We start from the raw sequence: 23850 nt of genomic DNA on the forward strand, positions 1-23850 counted from the left end.
ATTTGAGTTTACTGTTAGCTAAATTTCACATTCACAAATGTAAATTCACAAGCAAAAAAACAAACTTCACTGGGTTTATGAAAGAAACGGAACAGTAGAAATCAACAATTTCCCCCTCACAGAACAAAAAAGCCATCAAAACTCTGAGTGTGTGCTGTACTTTTAAGGTATTTACGTCATCTGATAACTTCTCGCACCCCTTTATTTTATTACTATTTATTTACTTTTACTGCTGCTAATCCTTTCTCTTCTTTTTTTCTATCACCTCTCATCTCTTTGTTAATGTTCTGTTGTTTCTGATGTTTACACTAGCAACAACGTATTGTATGGTATCTGCATTTGTATCTGCTGGTCACTTTCAATAAAGTTTTTTAAAGAAAAAAAAGTGACGTCTACAGTACTTTACAGGTCTCGGGCGGTACATCTTCTAGCAGCAATGCAACGACTCCTCCGAGAAAAAATCAGAAAAGAATGCAAAAATACTGAGAGGAATGGTTAGAAGGACAAACATGGGTGGAAAAAGTGCAATATAACATCTATGAAGCACACTGCGCTGTGACTTTTTCCATAGCCCATGGTGGACTAACTGACCTAAAGTGACAGGCTTCCAGAGGTGGGCAGGGGACACACAAGAAGCATAAGGGACAACAAAATGAGGGGGACACTAGACCAATTTATTGTCCACCAGGCAACGTCAGGACAGATATGATATGTCAACAATGATTTTAACACTCTGGTTAAGGTTAATATGGGAAAGTACAATGAATGTCTGAATTGTATGGAGAAATATATGACAATATTATTTTCTGTGTAATAAGAAAGTACAATTGCTAGATGTGAACATAAATAATACATCAAACTAATGCATAGATGAATAACAATAAATAATAATAATGAATTAAAGGAGAGCTTATTGTCCCTCTAAATGATGAAATGTCTTGCTCCGAGTTTTACTGTAGCACTGAAAGACAAACAGCTCGTGGCTGCAGCAAGGGCTCAGAAGAAGTACAGATGGAAAAAACAAACGGACTGACTACAACTGTAGGCTGCAGTCACGGCCTTTGAGGCACAAGTGTTTTTTGTTTACAAGTTTTACTCTTTTCTGGTTGCATTAATTGTGCACTATGTTCTGCTTTGTGTTGTTTTATATTCATTTTGTCGTGAACGGTGCGGGAAAATGACACTAAGGGACTGGACCCAAATGCAGACACGGACACAGGGTAAAAGAACACACAAATATTTAATACAAACAAAAACGGGAATAACTACAGGGCAAAACAAGAACACTAAAGACTAGACGTCGAAGGAAACAGGAACGAGGAAACGACGACGGTCAGGGATCAGGACAGGAAACAGGAACGCGGGAAACTACAGAGGGAAACAAAGAAACAATAACAACAACAAACGAGCAACACGAGCCGGCCGACCGACCAAGAGTTACCAAGTAAAGGAGAACAACTGTCCGGCGCTGCATGCACGTCACCTCCAGCTTTTTATACTCCTGGAGGTGATTAGCGTAACACGCTGCACCTGGGAAGGAACCACGCCTACCCGTACCTGGACAAACAACACACAGTTCAGGCTTGAGTCATATAGTCAAAAAAATCGCTTCACAGATACAAAAAATGACTAAAAAGATTCACTACTTTTCAGGGAGTTGGCAACCCTATTCTCTAGTTTTGTTCTAGTGGTATTCAAACCATTTGTAGGCAAAGCAAGACAAGTTCATTTGTACAGCACAATACAACAACCAGGTAGTTAAAAGGGATTTACATAAAACATTAACACCATTGGAAAGAAAAGCCTCTAAAATTACATTTAAAAACATTGGAAAACATATAAAAAGACATTCAAGTAAATTGCTCCCGCAATTTTTGATAATTTCACTTTTCAAGACCCCAAAAGTCACTACAATAGTAATATTTGTCGACGCATTCGACCAGATAGACTGTAAAAGACCAGGGGGCAAAAGTTAGCCCCACAGAGAAGCCAGGCGGTGAGATTAATATTGCGGCCATTACTAACCTTTTGGAGCAGCACCTCACAGCCCTCTCTACCGGGTTCAAAGCCCTCTCCGTTAACCTCAAAGCCTCCATTTCAAAGCTCAAAGCAAATCTGGACCATGTCCATGCCACAGTGTCCAACCACACTCAGGAGAGGCTCCCTCAAGATAAATGCAAATCTACAAGATTAGCGTCTGCAAGCGCTGGAGGCCTCCTGTGCCATGCTAACAGAGACCAACACTAAGCTCTTAGCTAAAGTCAGCGAAGTGGAGTCCCGCAGCTGGCGATATAATATCAGAGAAGTTGGACTACCTGTAGCAGTAGAGGGACACGGTCGACAGCCTTCTTCGCGGAGCTGCTCATGGAGGTATTCTGCAAGGGCTTCCTGGAATCACCGCCGGATTATGACAGGGCCCACCGCACACTATCCAAGAAGCCAAAGCCAGGGAAGAAACCAAGGGCAGACATTATCAGGCTGAACAGATACCAGATGAAAGAGAAAATCATACGCGAGGCCTGCGCCAGGAGAGGGAAACTTCATTACAGAGGCTCCACAATTGCCATATACGAGGACTATGCACCGGAGGTGGGGTTGGAGCTCCAGAAATACAGAGAGGTGATGTCAGAGCTTTATAACATGGGCTTCAGACCCACGTTGCTGTTCCCTGCCAGGCTGGTCACCACAAAGAAAGAACGGAGGGAGAAAGAGACTCTCTTCAGTCACCGAGGCTAAAACCTTCATAGCATCCACCCACACGGAAGAGACCTGATGACCGCGGAGAGCTGCTGATTTCACCGCGGACGAGCCACTGTCATGTTATCTGGATAACCGCGAGTCTGTGTGTTGCTGACCGTATAGCTGTGCTTTAACAGCCCTGGACTGCCCAGAGTTTATTTTTAGACCGCTGTGTTAATAGTAGTTGAGACAGGTTGCTGATATTCTGTCTGTTTAAGCGTTTGAACAGAAATCAGTAAATGGACATTTTAACACACTGTGGACATGTTGACTTGATATCCAATGCTTTCTGATGATTTTTGAATTCCCGTTTGTTTTTGTGTTTTTTCCTCATCTTTCTTTTCGTGCCTGCTTACACTGTTATGTAAATTCGGATTGTCTTTAATCGGCCTTAATCGGCTCATCCACATGTTGATTTCAGTTTGCTATTATATAGTTTCTTCACAGCTTTATTTTATTCGGTTCTGGTTGTTTATCACCCACTGCCATAGGGTTATCTGAAGTATTTAATTTTTCTGTGACTTATTTGGTCGAAGTGTTTTACTGCAGCCTGGCAGTTATCATGGGCTGATGTGTAAAGGTGACGTGCACTATTGCAGTGTATGCCTGAGGACCAGGTTGGACGATTGGGACCTCATATAGACAGACATTCTATTCATCTCGTTTGATGTGAAAAGAGATGCCTCCATAGCCTGCCCGCCCTGAGGCATCTTGGCGCCCTCTGCTGGCTAATTTAATTTAATTTATTTTACATGGCTGTCACTGTCTGTTCAGAATTATCACTACTGTTATTATAACGGGATTATTCTCATGTGACTCAAGCAGTCAAACACTGTTAGTTAAGGGAGGAGACTCGGAAGCTCAGTTTAGCTGTTAGTTGCGAGCTGGAGAGCTGAGATGGTGTTTTTTTCTATGGGAGTAGCCCTCAGATTGGCCACAATGTTACTGTCTTGTTTCCTTTATGTTGTTGTGTGTTTGGGTTGCTTTTTTTTTTCTTCTTGCTTTTTTCCCAGCTTCACCCTACAGTCTCTTCCTCTACTACTACAGAATAGTTTGGGTCATGCAGTATCATTCTAACTTATTATTATTGTTCCTATGGCTAATGCTGTAAAGACAGGTACTGGAGTGTGTCTGATTTCCCGGAATACTAAGGGAATGAACCAAGCCATCAAAATCTGTAAAGTCCTGACACAGAGCACCCTATAGCACCTTAGGGGGGGATGTGATGTTTCTTTAGGAAACACATCTCAAATCAGCTGACACCCCACGTATAAAGAGGGCTTCGATGAGCTACTTATTCCATTCCAAATTTGCATATAGAGTTAGAGGGGTAGCTATCATCATTCATAAAAGTCCTGTTTGAGCCGACAAATGTTATCCTAGATGATAGTCACCGCATTATCATGGGTGGGGACTTCAACCTGGTGCAGGATGTGACTCTTGACAGGTCTTCTCCTACACAGATTACACTATCCAAATCAGCACATTCAGTAAAAACAGTTGCATCACAGTTGGGAATTTCTGATCTCTGGAGGTTTAGAAATCTCCATTTTCATAGAGGCTGTTAAGTTTGAGGTGGTTTTGAAGGTAGGTGCAAACTGCTTTCTAAAGTACTTTGGATATGAAGGGGAGATTGGAGATGGGCCTGTAGATTGATGGGACATCTGGGTCAAGGGTGTGTTTTTTGAGCAAGGTCTGATCATGGATTTCTATAGACAGGGGGGCATGAAGAATTTGGAGAGAAGGATTTAGAACAGAGGTGATCAGGCGACCTGACAGTTAGGAAGAGCTGTTTTGAATTTCCTGGACTGTTTTTGATGGTAAAATTGTGACATAAAAGTGCTAGGTAGACTGACTTAATTGCAAAAATTAGGGACAGATGGAGAGAGCTTTAGAGTCATATGACCATTGGACTTGCAGGTCACATCAAGCTTCTTTGTTTGAACGAGATGGTGGAGCTAAGTTATCCAGGTCTCATGCACAGCCAATTCAAGAGTGTCTTCTAGTACAACCAAATGCTGAACGAGATATTTTTTTTCACGCATTTGGAGGGTGAATGTCAATGTAAGACATAAACATGGACAACAGCCAAACCTGACAACACCATGGTAGCAACTTGCCAATGACAGGGTAGGGACGCCCTTTTACTCTAAATGGTCCCATAATTTACACAATTATCATCATGCTGTATTGACGAAGACTTGAAACTAGCAATTGAGACCATAAACTCATTAGGAAAATATTTAGGAAAAGGTAATAATTTAAGTGAGAAGTAGGGTATTTTTCACATTGACTTCTACAATCAGATTTATTTTTGGAACCATTAGAGTTGTCCCCTGTTGGACATTAGAAATAATGCAGGATAAAGGCACATACACATTGGCCTAACTTGACACTGCCACAGGATCATGTCCTTGTTGGTGCATTAGTGATTCCTACTGGCCACAGTACCTTAGGAGGGGATTTTGGGCAAAGGGAATCACCAGAAATGGACATGTTACAGACTCCTGATCACAGAACATTTTGAGAGAGGAAGAAAACTTGCAACGGAAAAAATGAATGCATGGGGAAAATGGTCTAGCGAGAAAACAGGAAGAAAACGGTAATCTGGGGATGAAGAAGAGTAATATACACAACAACGGCAATGAAAATATCTAACTGGAGAGACAATGAAATTCTTGAACCGCTCTTGGTAGGGTCCAATGCTAAAATCATCAGAGAAATTCAAGGGATGGCAAGAAATTTGATGACATGATCGTAGCGTAATCCACATCATGTTCTGCTTCCTGCACGCTCTACCCAGATGCCAACCTTTGCCTAAACCAAACGGAGTGTTTCCAGCATGAGAAGACTTCTGACAAGGACAATTCCGTGTTATGTACTTCATGTGAAAATCATTTGCTTTCTTTGATTTATCGTACCCCCTAAAGCACCAAAACCATGAATTGAAGCATTAGTTCTGAGATGTTTTACTGGACATTATTTGAACTGCTTTGATACTGAAGCTTTTAAGAATTTCACTTTCTGAGCTGTCGTCTGAAGTTACTCTGTGATGAATGGCCCTTTATTTTCAGACTACAACTGCACATCAACAACCACTTTTCAACCAAGCTCTTAAAGGAAGATCACACATTGTTTCATTCTTACAAATCTTTATTATGGAAAAGAAGCCAGCCACAATCACAATCAGAAAGACTTTTACACAACACTGACTTAACACTTAATAATGCTTTGATGAATACACAATTGAAAATAATTCAGTAACACACAAGTTGGCTTTATACAGAAAAAAATATATCAAGTAATCGGCCCCAAGGCCCCAGATGTTTGGAATGAATGTTAACAGTTGAAAGGGCTCTTTGAGCAGATGAAGCGCTGAGTAGACGTACACACGGTGTTACCCCAACCAACTGAAATGGGATTAAAAAAGAGAAAAAATAACAATGTTAACACTAAATCTATTTTTAAGGGAACAAATAATACATCAAATGTTCACAGTGATATCACTGAAGAATAAGTCAATGTCACATTCACTCTGATCTAGTCATTGTCCCCGATCAACACATATAAATAAATATACCAAGACGAAAATCCAGTCATAACATTCACACCTCTCACAACTGTTTTAACATAGCTACGTTTTCTTCATGTTATATTCCCTGTGAGAAGATAACATAAGAAACCGGTCAAACATTTAGCTAATATAGCCAACCAAAGTAAACAGGTGGACTTACGGGTGGCGCGTAAATACATGCAGGGGGAGCTGCTGGAGGAGGAGGAGGAGGGGGTGGAGTACCAGTTGGTGTAATAGAGACCCTGACGGTCAATCCACATCCACCGACCCTAAGAGACAAAGAGCATGAGTGTAAGGAAGTGTTGGAGAGGGCAAACAGGCTCTCATATCCATCGTGTGTATATCTAGAACCCCTTTGGATCAGGTCCGGGGCTTGATCTGGACTAACTAAGTGCCCTTTCTTATTAATTCCAGACCTGCAGGCTGAAGCCTCCCATCCATGCGATGCTGTGCCCGGCCCTGTCTGTGATCTGCTGCAGGAAGCTGTACTCTCTGGGGTTGGTGGCCGAGGCCAGCTGGGCATCCAGGCTGTTGCAGTGCTCCTGTCAGACAGAGGAAGCACAGAAGAATCTTTGTGGTGATACAATTTAAAAGTTCTGTTATTGAGTTTCTTTATGTTCTTCCTCCAAATGGAATTGTCTTTAGCTTGGATGTGAAGCTCATGGACTGATGCTGGCAGACTGACTGACCGACCATCACCATCCACATGCACCGTGTTGGAACATGTTGCATTGATCATTTGGGTCGATGGTAAGTATTAAAGTAGGCTAACTGAATTAATAACAACGTCTATCAGATGACAGCAAAGCTACAACGTTTTAACAACATAGAAGTGTTACAGTAGCAGTACCTCAGCACTGTACCAGTTCATGGGAGAACTGACGAACTTGTAGCAGCGAGAGTTATGGGTGTACCAGCCTCCTGGACAGATGTCTAAACGAGCTGCAGACACACAGAAAAGGGAGAACATGGAGCACTAATAATATATACTTTATATATTCTATACAGCTGGTCTGATGACACCAACACGTGTCTGTTTGTATCAGATATATTTTGGAGAATAGTAAGTGGAGTAAAAAAAAATAGGATACATAGTTCTACATGACACTTCTTTCAGTGGTGTCGTTGTTGCCATGACGACCTCATTCATGAAGGAACATAAAGAAAGATGTAAACATTGATGTGGCGCTTACATTCAGGGGCTGTCTCCTCAGACACAGGTGCTGCACAAACAGAAACACAATCATTAGTATTATTGTGGATATGAATGGATAAATATACATGTGTTCTCTCTGATTACCGTTTCTGGCAACAGGGACAATATCTTCTGGCACAAATACTTCTTCATCTTTCATCATCTTTTCCTCAAACTCTGAAACATCAACAGCTTTATCAGACCTCAGTTTAGTTTTAGAGTATTTGACATTACAGTGTGTCACACCTACAAAAAGCACAATAAGCTGACAAAAGTTCAAACCAACGGTCATGCTCGTGGCTCTATAAATCTGGACTTTGATTGTAAATTTGAATGTACGTAGCATCTGGACCTGAAAAGTAAAGCCAATGCAAAAGTGCCTTAAACCTGTATTTCTTCTAATGTCCAGCAGGGTGCAACTCCACTGGCTCAAAAATGTCTGATTGTATTGAAGTCAATGAGAAAATAAGCCTACCTCTATAACCTCAGTAAAGATGTGTTTATGATCTCAACCACTAGTTTCAAGTCTTTTTCAATACAGCATGATATTCATTTAGTAAATTATGGTCCCATTAAGAGTAGAAATACCAAGATAGTGACGACCAAATGCCAAACTCCTGGTTTCAAGGCAATAGTCCACAAATCAATGGGGTGACTCCACGGTGGATACTTCAATTATTTTGAATTGTTCTGACTTTCCTCTCTGTGTAAAATAGTTGTATTGGATTTGAACCCAAGGACACACGTGAACAAACAGTATTTACAGCAGCTTGTGTGATCAGTTTCGAAGGACAGAGCAGTACAACTAAAGACACTCTGTAACTAAAGAGAGTGCATTTCAAGCTGCACCAATGGAATGAAATGGTAGACACTTCCTGTCTTCAAAGTAGGCACAACCTTATCAATGTATTCAGAAGCTCTGTTTTTATTCAAGCTCTCAGTATGAGTGGATGTTGCTATGATGACCTGCAAAACAAATGCCATTCCCATCAGCCTCAGCTGTACTTTGTGTTAGTACTTATTAGATAATGTAAGCATGATACTGTAACACACTAATGTTAAAAGGTGAACATGGTATAGGTCTGCTAAACAGCAGCATGTTAGCGCTGTCATTCTGATTATGTCAGCATTTAGGTCAAATCACAGCTGTGTTTAACTACAGTCCATAGACCGTGAGAGAAAATAACGGAACTTAAAATTTGATCCTACTGATTAAACTTATTCATTCTAGCTTTGAATGTGAGTGGACTAGAACTATTTTGATCATTAGTTTGGTTCATTTTATCACATGGCTGTCACAGTGCAGGCTAAATAAAACATGAGATTTAAAGAGGACACTAACCAGGTGCAGCAACCATCTGTTCCTTCAGGGCCTCCACTGCTGCTTCTGCTTCTGTGAATGAATCACATGACGGTAATGTTGGTGTTAGATAGATGTAGGTTGTACTGTCTGTGTGTATTAAAGCAAAGACTTTCAGTACTGACCTGGAACCTTCTCTTTGTCTTCAGCTGGAGCTGCAGAGAAACACAACACTGTGAGTAACATTAGTGCACTAGTTACTCTTCTCACTGTCTGTGTGTGTGTGTGTGTGTGTGTGTGTGTGTGTGTGTGTGTGTGTGTGTGTGTGTGTGTGTGTGTGTGTGTGTGTGTGTATGTGTGTGTGTGTGTGTTTGTGTGTGTGTGTGTTGTGTGTGTGTGTGTGTGTGTGTGTGTGTGTGTGTGTGTGTGTGTGTGTGTGTGTGTGTGTGTGTGTGTGTGTGTGTGTGTGTGTGTGTATGAAGTAAAAACACAGGTAAAACTATAACACTGACAAAACACAAACACAATTTCATAGCTATAAATGATATATAGATATTATTTGCCTTAATTTACTAAATGAGCATCATGATGTATAGATATTATATACCATAATTTACTGAATGAACATCATGATTATAGTATTAAAAAAGGCATGGAACTAGTGATTCAGACCTTAAACTCATCAAGAAAAATGTTTACTGAGGAAATAAGTTAATAAATAAGTAAGCTCATTTTCTCATTGACTTCTATGCAAATAAACGTCTTTTTGGAGCCAGTGGAGTCGCCCCCTGCTGGAGCTACGTCCATTTCTCTTTCCAGTCTGAGGTACTTCACGTTGTAAGCACGTTTCTTACTGACTCCTAAGAACAGGGATCACAGTGTGTGTGTGCGTGTGGTCTGTCTAAATGGTCTGTGTTAAATCTGACCTGCAAATGCAGCACAGAGGAGAATGGAGAGGACCAGGACAGTCTTCATGGTGATGATGAACTGATTGTTCTGTGTGGAGAAGAAAAAACTGCCAATAAATCTACAAAGGGGAGCTCCACTGAATAAAAAGAAATGCAGCAGGTGTCTTACCTGTCAGGTAACGATGAGGTGATGATATTCAGGTATCAGCTGAGCGATGCAATGATGATGAGGTCTCCCTGCTCTTTATATACACAAACCTGAACCACACTGAGTCACGTTCATGTGGGTGTGTGGATGGCAGAACGTGCTAATGTTTAGTCTATGACGGGAAGATGATACAAGTGTGCAGATATGAAAGATATGAACCTGAACTCTGATCTTTTTCCTGGCAGCATGTTAGAAGTTTGAACAAACCACTTCCTTATTGTTGTGATTTCAGATGAGGTTAACGGTTAAAAATAATGGAACCTGGGCTGGATACTCAGTTACACAATGTGTCAGCTGTGTCTTCTGCACGTGTGTTTTAAAGGAGATATGAACAGTGGTGATACACTAGTCAAAGGTATACTTCACAAAAGGACAGAAGTATAAGCAACAACATGTAGTGATTATACAAAAGGTTTGGCTTCTGTCACTGTTACTGTACATGATATTATTGGATCAATATTACTGATGCAATTTAATCCTGCAGCTGATGGTGGTGGATATATTTGATTAAATTATTCTACATACCTTTGGGCAGTTTAATCTATAACTGTGTATGATATTGTAAAGCTGCAGAAACTGTTCAACTACCTTCTGTAACCATGGTGGGAGGGTATGTTCAACCTGTCCTCATCACAACTCACACATGTGATTGTTAGTAATTCAAACAAAACTATGAGGTTAGGGTAAGAAAAACCATGGGTGTGGTTAAATTAATTGTGTTGGTGATTACAGCAACACATGGGACATCAACGAGACATGAACCGTGGTTTCCTTGGTGAAAGTCTGGTGTCTGTTGACCCATCCGCTGCCTCAACCTCATCTCTACACTGACTGTTTTGCTCTTAATTCTGAATCACTTGCTCTGAGCGTTTAATGTTGCTGCAGATGGGTTTACAGTTTGAATCCTGTTTTTTTTCATACAGATGTTCAAGGGTCCCTTGTGTTTCAGCATGAAAAGCAGATGGCCATGACAAAACAGTGGTATTGGGTGCACTGGGAATGACAAATCAGCTCTGCAGGATTCAAACTATTTCCTCATGATGTTGAGGACTTGAATGAAGGTCTAAAGTCTGTTCATTGTTCCTGTAAGTCTCCAGTGGATTATCTTACTTTACAGTACTGTCATAATCTAAGAAGCATGAGGCCACTTGCTTGCTTGGAAATGACACGTTTTATTGTCTTTTTTATTGTTGTTTTCCTGCCAAAGACCTGATATTTATTAAAGCTGGATTTAGTTAGTTGTTAACGTCATTATCTGCCCCATGTTTTGGGACTGGATGCAGCTGATGAGGAATGGATGCTAAATTTGATGAAATTGCAGAATGAGTTGGGTTTTTTATTTTCTATTTAGCCTTTTTCGATTATTTATCACGCTATCCTGTCTGAGTCCAGCAAATATCAGTTAGAGTTTGTTGTATTTTGTAAACAAATTGAATGTGCTTTTTTTTCAGTCGCCAACGTTGGGCGGTGCATGATGCACCTTTGATGCACCTTTGATGAGCCTTTGATGTGCCTTGATGAGCCTTAGATGCACCTTTGATGATTTGGCCAGAACTGGACTTAGAGACAGTGATGGGGAGGAGACAGCGGTGGAGGATGCAGAGGGTCATTTGGGTGATGGAATCTTGGAATAGGGTGGGGTGTGATTTTTGTCCCAGCAATGACCAGCTGTTTCATGTGGTCAGTGAACTCTAAGTTAGGGAAGGAGGGGGAAGGGGTGGGCATAGAGGAGGGAGACCTGGGCGGGGTTCGGGCAGGGGGGAAGGCAAGTGTGTCGGTAAGGCGGGTGTTGAAGTCTGTCATGGTCGAGGCTCTTTTCAGGCGTAGGCTGAGGCTTTGTTTTGGCATCTTTATGTTTTGATTCCTCCTTTCCTGTGTCCTTAGAGAGGGAACAGATGGGTGACACAGGAGATGAAATAGGTCTGACATGAAAAGCCTTATTCCCATCCTGTCAAGGCAAAATTCATGTGCTTTAAAAAGGTGCCCGCTGTCCCCCAAAAAATGAAAAGTTTAATTGAAGGAACTCAGAGGATTACACATGCAGTTGAAAGCCATGTGTTTAGACTCAAAAGTCTAGAGAACTTTTCTACTCCTTTACCTACGGGCGCAGAGGACCCCTGATGGACACTTCACTGTTCAGACAGCTGACATATTCTTCCTCCAAGGAACAGATCTTGGGTTTGTTGTATTTTGACCGGTTTAGTATGATGAAGAGTGAAACTAAAAAACAATCAAAAACATGTACAGCAAAACGTTATTTCTGGCAAGTATGTCAAAATTTAAGAAATAAAGTAGTATAAACATACATCCCACTGCCATTTAGCCATATTCAATGGTTGCTACATCGGTCGTTACATGTTGCACATGTCATCAAAGTCATTCTCATTACAAAAAATCAACAAAATAAACACTCGGGAAAATAGTAAATGTCATAAGATGAAATATACTCATTGACACTCAGCAGACCAGAAAATGCAGGATGGATACTGATAGAAGTACACACTACCTCAAGAAGATCAGAGCCATCTTGTCACCACAGAAAAAGAAGTAACTCACATCCTGTCACATGTTCCACAAACATACAAACTGCACTACCTAAACTTGAACACAAAGAGGTAGTGACTGCTCTAAATAAATTACAAGTCCAATACAGACAGACTCTCCAAGGGATGCATCGTATAGTTTAATGACCACAGGCAGGAATGATTTCCTGTGGCGCTCTGTGGTGCATCTGGGTGCGAGGAGTCTTCTGCTGAAGGTGCTCCTCTGCTGGGCCAGTGTGTCATAGAGAGGGTGGGAGACGTTGTCCAGAATAGACTGGAGCCTGGACAGCATCCTCCTCTCTGCCACGGTCATCAGGGTTTCCAGCTCCTCCCCCACGACATCACCGGCCCTCCTGATCAGTTTGTTCAGTCTGTTGGTGTCTGCGACAGTGAAGAAGATCGCACTGGCCACAACAGACTCATAAAACATCCTCAGCATCGTCCGGCAGATGATAAAGGACATCAGCCTCCTCAGGAAGAAGAGTCGACTTTGGCCCTTTTTGTAGACAGCCTCTGCGTTTCTAGTCCAGTTCACCTTATTATTGAAGTACACCCCCAGGTATTTATTCTCCTCTACAGTGTCCACACGGACTCCCTGCCAGGAGTCACAGGTGTTGTCCTTCCTCAGATTCGCTGTGAGCTCCTTTGTTTTAGTCACGTTGAGCTGCAGATGATTCAGCTCACTCCAAGTGACAAAGTTGCCCACAACAGTCCTGTATTCACTTTCCTCCCCCTTTCCGGTGCAGCCAATTACAGCAGAGTCATCAGAACACTTCTGAAAGTGGCAGTTGAAGTCTGAGGGGAAGAGGGTGAAGAGAAAGGGAGAGAGGACAGTCCCCTGTGGGGCCACAGTGTTGCTGAACACCCAGTCAGACACAAAGTTCTTTAGGCGTACATACTTTGGTCTGCCCATCAGGTAATCCACAATCCAGGACACAATGGGGGCCTCCACCTGCTCTGCAGCCATCTTCTCACCCAGTAGTGATGGACGGATGGTGTCCAAGTTGCAGGCTTGTCCAGATTACTGTAGACTCTGTACAGCAGGTAGGTGATGCAGTCCTCGACTCCCAGGTGGGGTTGGTAGGTGAACTGTAGTGGATCAGTGAAGGACCTGACCATAGGCCTTAGCTGCTCCAGGATGAGTCCCTCCATGGTCTTCACAATGTGGGACGTCAGGGCCACCGGTCTGTAGTCCTGAGGGCCACTAGGACGTAGAGTCTTTGGCACAGGCACGAAGCAGGATGTCTTCCACAGCACAGGGACCCTCTGGAGGTGCAGACTCAGGCTGAAGACATGACTCAGTACTCCACACAGCTGGAGGGCACAGGCTTTAAGGACCCTGGGAAATACACCATCGTGGCCTGCATCTTTGCCAGAGTGGAGTCTTGTCAACTGTCTTCTCACCAGGTCAGGCATGAAGGACACTGAAGAGGTGTCCGTTGGGGGAGGGCTGAGGTCATCATGTTGTGGAGAACATGATGTAGAGCCAGGGGGAGGGGGGCAATAGGTAGGTGTGAAGTGAGGTCATGAGGGGAAGGTAAGGGATATGTAAGGATGAGGAGAAGGGGGAGGTAAAGTGGCAGTCGTTGAAGGGCAGTCAGCAGCAGAGTCACGTGGGGGATGGGCCGCAGTGTCAAACATATTGAAAAATAGGTTCAGTTCGTTGGCCTGGTCCACACGGTCCTCCAACCCTGTGCTACCAGTCTTCTGGAACACGGTGATGGTTCTCATGCCACTCCACACATCCCTCATGTTGTTATGCTGGAGTTTATTCCCAAGCTTTCTCCTGCAATTGTCTTCAGCCTCCCTGATTTTCATCTTCAGTACCCCCTGCATTCTCCTCACTTCATCATGGTCGCCATCTCTGAATGCTTTCTCTTTTTCCTTCAGGATGGCCTTAATGTCCTTGGTAATACAAGGTTTATTGTTGGCGTAGCAGGTTACAGTCCAAGCTGGGAAATTACAGTCCACACAAAAATTTATGTACTCTGTGATGCACTCAGTGAGCCCATCGATGTCCTACCTGTGCGGCTCACAAAGTGCAGGCTAGTCAGTCACTTCAAAGCAGCCCTGCAGTGTCTCATAAGCCTCCTCGGACCACCTCCTCACAGTCCTTGTGGTCGTAGGCTTCCTCTTCACCAGAGGCACATAGCTGGGTTTGAGGTGAACCAGGTTATGATCTGACCTGCCCAGAGGAAATGTATGCATCCTTAATGTTAGCATACATCAGGTCCAGAGTCCTCTCCTCTCTGGTAGGACAGCTCACGTACTGTTGAAAGGTCGGCAGAACTCTATCCAAAGTGACCTGGTTAAAGTCTCCCAACATGATGATGAGGGCACTGGGGTGTTGAGTCTGGAGTCTGGAGATGGTGGTGTGTATGATGCTGCAGGCAGATGTCGGGTTTGTAGAGGGAGGGATGTACAGAACAACAATGATGACATGTGGGATCTCTCTAGGCAGATGGTATGGACGGAGTCCAATGGTCAGCAGTTTAACATCCGGGCTACAGAGCTGTTCTTTAACGGTGATATGACCAGGAATACACCATCTGCTGTTTACTACAACAGTAAGCGGTAAAGGAGGGGGCTTTACGTTTACCGCTCTCAATGCAGTCCCGGTCAGCCTAAATGGTGTGGAAGCCATCCACAGAGGCGTTCTGGTCCGTGATGTCCCTGTGCAGCCATGTCTCCATGAAACACATCAGACTGCACTCACGGTACACCGGGCGGCTCTGCGTTATCGCTGTCAGTTCAACCATTTTGTTGTAGAGAGACCGTACATTACCTATAACAACAGAGGGGAGACACAGCTTAAATCTTCTTCTTTCCATAAGCATGTCCCGTCTCAACCGTCCTCTATTGCCCCGACGTTGGTTCCCACCTCTGCATCCCCGGTGTGTTTTTGTCCAGAGTTTGGGTAGAATATATGATCAGACAAAGGCCTCAAAATGCTTACTGACCTGTATGACTAAGGGCTTTTTGCGTCGTTTGCATTAATGTCCAACAAATACAACCTGCCTAATAGCCACTTTTTTAATACCTACCTTTAAATGAGAAATTTTATCCAAAATCAATTCCGACATTTTCCGAACCGCCCTCCTGAAGCGGAGATGGACCAATTCCTGTCTCTCAGTGTACAACACAAATGACTGGTATCTGTTATTCATAAAAAAAAATGCTCTTCTGAGCTGAGTCCCCACTGTATCACCTAAAAGTGCATGGGAAAAGGATTTGGGGGTAGACATTACTGAGGTACAGTTGAGTGACGTTCTAAAACTGGTTCACTCATCCTCAGTTTTTTGCCAGGCACGGCCTTTTAGGGTGGAAAGTGCTTCATAGAGCCCATTTCACCAAGGCTAAACTGGCTAAGATATACACTAGTCACAGTGATGCTTGGAACCGCTGTAAGCAGTCCCCAGGCGACCTTGCACACATGTTCTGGACGTGCTGAAGCTCTTAACACAAATTTGGAACCTAATCCCCTGACTTCTCTCTCTGGGCTCTATCTTCATCTAAAAATCTGCCCATCACTACCCAACGTGTTGTGGCCTTACCACCCTGCTCGCCAGACGTAATATTCTCCTTAAAAGGAAACATGTTTCTCCACCGACTCATTATAGTTGGATACGTGACTTTTTATGTCTACGGTTTTATGTCTAAGGTTAGAGAAGTTAAGGTTTTCACAGAGGGGATCTTTGACGCCATTCCACAAAACTTGGGACCCACTGCTGCTCTTATTAGTAATAGTCTTACTGTTACTCCTGATGACACTGAGGACACTTCTTGGTGCCTGGAAGGAGAGCCCCCTCCCCCTCCTTTTTTTTTAGCATTATTTTATTTATTTTTGCTATTAGTTGTATTTATTTATTTTTAATTTTTGATTTTCAATTTTTAATTTGTATTATTATTTGTATTTTTTTACAGTGCCTATCTACTTATGTTATGTGTTGTTAGTTGTTTAGTTGTTTGGTTGGTTGTTGTGGCCGTGTCTGTCATGGGTTGTTGGAAGGGATGGCGGGTCTGTGTTATTTTTTCTTTTTGTCTCTGTCCCCTTTTCACTTAAAGGCAGACACGCTGTATGTATGTTATGATTTTTCTTGTGCACTTGTCTGCAAAATTTAATTTAAAAATATGGAAAAAAAACATTTTTAAGAAAAGTGTTGGAAAACTTGAAATGACATATGAGTAATATAAGTAAAAAATCATTGAAAGCATTGATTGTCAATTAGGTATCGTTTTCAATACATAATGGAAATTACTGTGCAGTTCAGCCATATATTATACAATTTTATTAAATTATACATATTTTACAAAATAAGCTATTTTGTTCACTGAAAAGCAGCAGCAAACAGGAAGGTCTTCAGTCTAGCTTTAAAAGAACTGAGATTTGCAACAGACCTGCAGATTTCTGGGAGTTTTTTTAAGATATTTATTGAATAAAAACTGAACGCTGCCTCTCCGTGTTTAGTTCTGACTCTGGGGACACAGAGTAGATTAACTGCAGCTGTCTGATTAACTTTTTAGGGAGACCTGTAAGGACACTATTACAGTAGTCGATGCTGCTGAAGATAAATGCATGGACAAGTTTTTCTAAGTCCTGCTGACACATAAATCCTTTAATCCTTGATATATTCCTTAGGTGATAGTAGGCTGACTGTGTAATTGTTTTAATGTGGCTGTTGAAGTTCAGGTTAGAGTCCATGACTACACCTAAGTTTATGGCTTGGTTTTAAGGATTACTGTTTGAAGTTGGGTGCTGACTTTTGATCGTTCTTCCTTGCTCCAAAAACAATAATTTCATTTTTTTTTCTTTAATTGGAGAAAATTCTGCATCCATCCAATCATTGATTTGGTCGATGCATCTGCTCAGTGCTTGTATTGGACCGTTGTCACCGCGTGATATAGTTCTGTAGATGTGTGTCGTCTGCATAGCTATGGTAACATTTTTTGTTGTTTCTCATGATCTGAGCCAGTGGAAGCACATAGATATTAAACAGAAGAGGCCCCAGAATGGAGCCTTGGGGAACTCCACGTGTAATTTTTGTCCACTCAGATGTGTAACTTCCTAGAAGAAGAATTCCTTTATTTGTCCCACAATGGGGAAATTCAATTTTCACTCTATTTTTTCACACACACACAAGACCGAAATACACACACGCACGGACAGGACCTATATACAAGCAAGTAATGGAGAGATGTTAGAGCGAGGGGGTTGCCAGTGACCGGCGCCCCGAGCAGTTAGGGGTTCGGTGCCTTGCTCAACAGCAACTCAGTGCCCAGGAAATGAACTGGCACCTCTCCAGCCACCATTCATGGTCCACACAGGGATTTGAACCAGCAACCCTCCGGCAAGTCACCTATGGACTGAGCTACTGTAGGACAGAAAGTCCCACCCAGTTTTCCAGACAGTCCAGAAATATCTTATGATCGATTGTGTCAAATGCAGCACTGAGATCCAATAATACTAAGACTGAAATTTTGCCATTGTCCGTGTTTAAGTGGGTGTTATTGAAGACCTTAACATTCGCCGTCTCAGTGCTGTGGTGTGGTCAGATGCCTGATTGGAAAACATCAAAACAGCTGTTCATTAACATGAAGTTGTTCAGCTGCTTAAAAACAGATTTTGAAATGATTTTGCTGAGAAATGGGAGGTTTGATATTGGTCTATAATTGTTCATTCCGTTAGTGTCTAAATTGAAAATTGTGCCATGGTATTTGAGTTAGTTTTATGTGGACACATGGACAGCACATGTCCTGCACCTTTCCGACACTCTTTTTTCTAGACCAGTCCTCTGACCATTGTACCTGCAGGTCACATCAAGCTACTATATTTGAACAAGATGGTGTAGTTAAGTTATACAGGTCTTAAGCACAGCTATCTCAAGAGTGTTTGCTATAACTACCAAATGCTGAACAAGATATTTTTATTTTTTCACTCAGTGGAATGTCGACATAAGACATAAACATGGACAACAGCAAACCTGGACAACACCATGGTAACAACCAGCTAATGACAAGGTAGGGACGCCCTTTTACTCTGAATCGTCCCATAATTAACACAATTATCATTATGCTGTATTGGCTCAGAGGCAGACCAGGTCGTCTTCCATTCGAGAGATCAGACATAAATGACAGAATTGCGTTAAACTCTTTTTTCCACTTTAGAATTTCTTCATTATATTAGTAGCAAATCAAAGAAAATCATTTACTTTCTTTGATTTATCGTACCTGCTAAAGCACCAAAACCATGAATTGAAGCATTAGCTCTGAGATGTTTTACTGGTCATTATTTGAAATGCTTTGATACTGAAGCTTGGTGAACTAAGAATTTCACTTTCTGAGCTGTTGACTGAAGTTACTCTGTGGTGAATGGCCCTTTATTTTCAGACTACAACTGGACATCAACAACCACTTTTCAACCAAGCTCTTAAAGGAAGATCACACATTGTTTCATTCTTACAAGTCTTTATTATGGAAAAGAAGCCAGCCACAATCACAATCAGAAAGACTTTTATACAACACTGACTTAACACTTAATAATGCTTTGATGAATACACAATTGAAAATAATTCAGTAACACACAAGTTCACAAGTTGGCTTTATACAGAAAAAAATATATAAAGTAATCGGCCCCAAGGCCCCAGATGTTTGGAATGAATGTTAACAGTTGAAAGGGCTCTTTGAGCAGATGAAGCGTTGAGTAGACGTACACACAGTGTTACCCCAACCAACTGAAATGGGATTAAAAAAGAGGAAAAATAACAATGTTAACACTAAATCTATTTTTAAGGGAACAAATAATACATCAAATGTTCACAGTGATATCACTGAAGAATAAGTCAATGTCGCATTCACTCTGATCCAGGCATTGTCCCCGATCAACACATATAAATAAATATACCAAGACGAAAATCCAGTTATAACATTCACACCTCTCATAACTGTTTTAACATAGCTACGTTTTTCTTCATGTTATATTCCCTGTGAGAAAATAACATAAGAAACAGGTCAAACATTTAGCTAATGTAGCCAACCAAAGTAAACAGGTGGACTTACGGGTGGCACGTAAGTACATGCAGGGGGAGCTGCTGGAGGAGGAGGAGGAGGGGGTGGTGTACCAGTTGGTGTAATAGAGACCCTGACGGTCAATCCACATCCACCGACCCTAAGAGACAAAGAGCATGAGTGTAAGGAAGTTTTGGAGAGGGCAAACAGGCTCTCATATCCATCCGTGTGTATATCTAGACCAGGACCAGGTCCGGGGCTTGATCTGGACTAACTAAGTGCTCTTTCTTCATAAATCCAGACCTGCAGGCTGAAACCTCCCATCCATGCGATGCTGTGCCCGGCCCTGTCTGTGATCTGCTGCAGGAAGCTGTACTCTCTGGGGTTGGTGGCCGAGGCCAGCTGGGCATCCAGGCTGTTGCAGTGCTCCTGTCAGACAGAGGAAGCACAGTGTTGCATTGATCATTTGGGTCGATGGTAAGTATTAAAGTAGGCTAACTGAATTAATAACAACGTCTATCAGATGACAGCAAAGCTACAACGTTTTAACAACATAGAAGTGTTACAGTAGCAGTACCTCAGCACTGTACCAGTTCATGGGAGAACTGACGAACTTGTAGCAGCGAGAGTTATGGGTGTACCAGCCTCCTGGACAGATGTCTAAACGGGCTGCAGACACACAGAAAAGAGAGAACATGGAGCACTGATAATATATACTTTATATATTCTATACAGCTGGTCTGATGACACCAACACGTGTCTGTTTGTATCAGATATATTTTGGAGGATAGTTAATGGAGTAAAAAAAACTAGGATACATAGTTCTACATGACACTTCTTTCAGTGGTGTCGTTGTTGCCATGACGACCTCACTCATGAAGGAACATAAAGAAAGATTTAAACATTGATGGGGCGCTTACATTCAGGGGCTGTCTCCTCAGACACAGGTGCTGCACAAACAGAAACACAATCATTAGTATTATTGTGGATATGAATGGATAAATATACATGTGTTCTCTCTGATTACCGTTTCTGGCAACAGGGACAATATCTTCTGGCACAAATACTTCTTCATCTTTCATCATCTTTTCCTCAAACTCTGAAACATCAACAGCTTTATCAGACCTCAGTTTAGTTTTAGAGTATTTGACATTACAGTGTGTCACACCTACAAAAAGCACAATAAACTGACAAACGTTCAAACCAACGGTCATGCTCGTGGCTCTATAAATCTGGACTTGGATTGTAAATTTGAATGTACGTAGCATCTGGACCTGAAAAGTGAAGCCTTAAACATGCATTACTTCTAATGTCCAGCAGGGGGCGACTCCACTGGCTCAAAAAGTCTGATTGTATTGAAGTCAATGAGAAAGTGAGCCTTCTTCTATAACCTCAGTAAACATTTTCCTAATGTGTTTTTGATCTCAACCACTAGTTTCAAGTCTTTTTCAATACAGCATGATATTCATTTAGTAAATTATGGTCCCATTTAGAGTAAAAATACCAAGACAGTGACGACCAAATGCCAAACTCCTGGTTTCAAAGCAATAGTCCACAAATCAATGGGGTGACTCCATGGTGGATACTTCCATTATTTTGAATTGTTCTGACTTTCCGCCCTGCGTAAAATAGTTGTATTGGATTTGGACACAAGTGAAAAAAAAAGCATTTTCAGCAGCTTGTGTGATCAGCTTTGAAGGACAGAGCAGTACAACTAAAGACACTCTGTAACTAAAGAGAGTGCATTTCAAGCTGCACCAATGGAATGAAATGGTAGACACTTCCTGTCTTCAAAGTAGGCACAACCTTATCAATGTATTCAGAAGCTCTGTTTTTATTCAAGCTCTCAGTATGAGTGGATGTTACTATGATGACCTGCAAAACAAATGCCATTCCCATCAGCCTCAGCTGTACTTTGTGTTAGTGCTTATTAGATAATGTAAGCATGATACTGTAACACACTAATGTTAAAAGGTGAACATGGTAAAGGTCTGAAAATAATGGAACGTAAAAATTTGATCCTACTGGTTAAACTTGTTTATTCTAGCTTTGAATATGAGTGGACTAGAACTATTTTGATCATTAGTTTGGTTCATTTTAGCACATGGCTGTCACAGTGCAGTGCAGGCAAAATGAAACATGAGATTTAAAGAGGACACTAACCAGGTGCAGCAACCATCTGTTCCTTCAGGGCCTCCACTGCTGCTTCTGCTTCTGTGAATGAATCACATGACAGTAATGTTGGTGTTAGATAGATGTAGGTTGTACTGTCTGTGTGTATTAAAGCAAAGACTTTCAGTACTGACTTGGAACCTTCTCTTTGTCTTCAGCTGGAGCTGCAGAGAAACACAACACTGTGAGTAACATCAGTGCACTAGTTACTCTTCTCACTGTGTGTGTGTGTGTGTGTGTGTGTGTGTGTGTGTGTGTGTGTGTGTGTGTGTGTGTGTGTGTGTGTGTGTGTGTGTGTGTGTGTGTGTGTGTGTGTGTGTGTGTGTGTGTGTATTAGTGTGTGTGTGTGTGTGTGTATTAGTGTGTGTGTGATTCTGATTAAGTGAAAACACACTGTGAGAGGGTCAAAGGTAAAACTATAACACTGACAAAACACAAACACAATTTCACAGTTTCACAGCTATAAATGATATAATAGATATTATTTGCCATAATTTATGAAATGAACATTAACGTATTACAAAAAACCTTAAACTCATTAGGAAAATGTTTACTGAGGAAATAAATCCAGTGAGTAAGCTCATTTTCTCTTGACTTCTATGCAAATAAACGTCTTTTTGGAGCCAGTGGAGTCGCCCCTGCTGGAGCTACGTCCATTACTCTTTCCAGTCTGAGGTACTTCACGTTGTAAGCACGTTTCTTACTGACTCCTAAGAACATGGATCACAGTGTGTGTGTGTGTTTGTGTGTTCTGTCTAAATGGTCTGTGTTAAATCTGACCTGCAAATGCAGCACAGAGGAGAATGGAGAGGACCAGGACAGTCTTCATGGTGATGATGAACTGATTGTTCTGTGTGGAGAAGAAAAAACTGCCAATTAATCTACAGAGGGAGAGCAGAAGCATCTGCTCCACTGAATGAAAAGAAATGCAGCGGGTGTCTTACCTGTCAGGTAACGGTGAGGTGATGATATTCAGGTATCAGCTGAGCGATGCAATGATGATGAGGAGGTCCCCCTGCTCTTTATATACACAAACCTGAACCACACTGAGTCACGTTCATGTGGGTGTGTGGATGGCAGAACGTGCTAATGTTTAGTCTATGACGGGAAGATGATTGAAGTGTGCAGATATGAAAGATATGAACCTGAACTCTGATCTTTTTCCTGGCAGCATGTTAGCAGTTTGAACAAACCACTTCCTTATTGTTGTGATTTCAGATGAGGTTAACGGTTTAAAATAATGGAACCTGGGCTGGATACTCAGTTACACAATGTGTCAGCTGTGTCTTCTGCACGTGTGTTTTAAAGGAGATATGAACAGTGGTGATACACAAGTCAAAGGTATACTACACAAAAGGACAGAAGTATAAGCAACAACATGTAGTGATTGTGCAGAAGGTTTGGCTTCTGTCACTGTTACTGTACATGATATTATTGGATCAATATTACTGATGCAATTTAATCCTGCAGCTGATGGTGGTGGATATATTTGATTAAATGATTCTACATACCTTTGGGCAGTTTAATCTATAACTGTGGATGATATTGTATAGCTGCAGCCACAGTTCCACTAACTTCTGTAACCATGGTGGAAGGGTTCAACATGTCCTCATCAGAACTTACACATGTGGTTTCTGTTATTAATTGAAACAAAACTATGTGGTAAGGGTAAGAAAAACTATGGGTGTGGTTAAAATATTTTTTTTTATAAGGTGATTACAGCAACCGTGGTTTCCTTGGTGAAAGTCTGGTGTCTGTTGACCCATCTACTGCCTCAACCTCCTCTCTACACTGACTGTTTTGCTCTTAATTCTGAAGCACTTGCTCTGAGTGTCTAATGTTGCTGCAGATGGGTTTACAGTTGAAAGCCTGGTGTTTTTCATACAGATGTTCAAGGGTCCCTTGTGTTTCAGTATGAAAATCAGATGGCCATGACAAAACAGTGGTATTGGGTGCACTGGGAATGAGAACTATTTCCTCATAATGTTGAGGACTTGAATGAAGGTCACGTTGTTCCCTCTCATTGACAGCTACACATAAAGAAAGTCTAAAGTCTGTTCATTGTTCCTGTAAGTCTCCAGTGGATTTTCTTACTTTACATCACTGTCGCAATCATGGAAGCAGGATGCCACTTGCTTGCTTGGAAATTACACATTGTGTTATTGTCTGTTTCTCAAGAACTTACAGACATTTATTACTGCTCAGA

General features: G+C 41.8%; 1 protein-coding gene across 1 annotated transcript; it reads right to left on the reverse strand.

Annotated features, from left to right (window-relative positions):
- Positions 1 to 6384: 6384 nt before the first annotated feature.
- LOC310956664 (C-type mannose receptor 2-like) lies at positions 6385 to 22614 on the reverse strand (the record flags this gene model as incomplete). Its single annotated transcript, XM_083926977.1, has 17 exons — positions 22589 to 22614; positions 22425 to 22494; positions 21779 to 21808; positions 21636 to 21686; positions 20500 to 20571; positions 20393 to 20422; positions 20050 to 20141; positions 19776 to 19901; positions 19524 to 19632; positions 8994 to 9023; positions 8851 to 8901; positions 7614 to 7685; positions 7507 to 7536; positions 7164 to 7255; positions 6730 to 6855; positions 6474 to 6582; positions 6385 to 6398 (listed from the first exon to the last, which is right to left on the reverse strand). The coding sequence occupies exons 2-17, from the start codon at positions 22471 to 22473 to the stop codon at positions 6385 to 6387; spliced, it is 1083 nt and encodes a 360-aa protein (XP_083783103.1). The 5' UTR covers positions 22474 to 22494; positions 22589 to 22614.
- Between the last annotated feature and the right edge of the window lie 1236 nt (positions 22615 to 23850).

This window comes from Echiichthys vipera, assembly GCF_963691815.1.
Source record: "Echiichthys vipera genome assembly, chromosome: 2".
NCBI lineage: Eukaryota > Metazoa > Chordata > Actinopteri > Perciformes > Trachinidae > Echiichthys > Echiichthys vipera.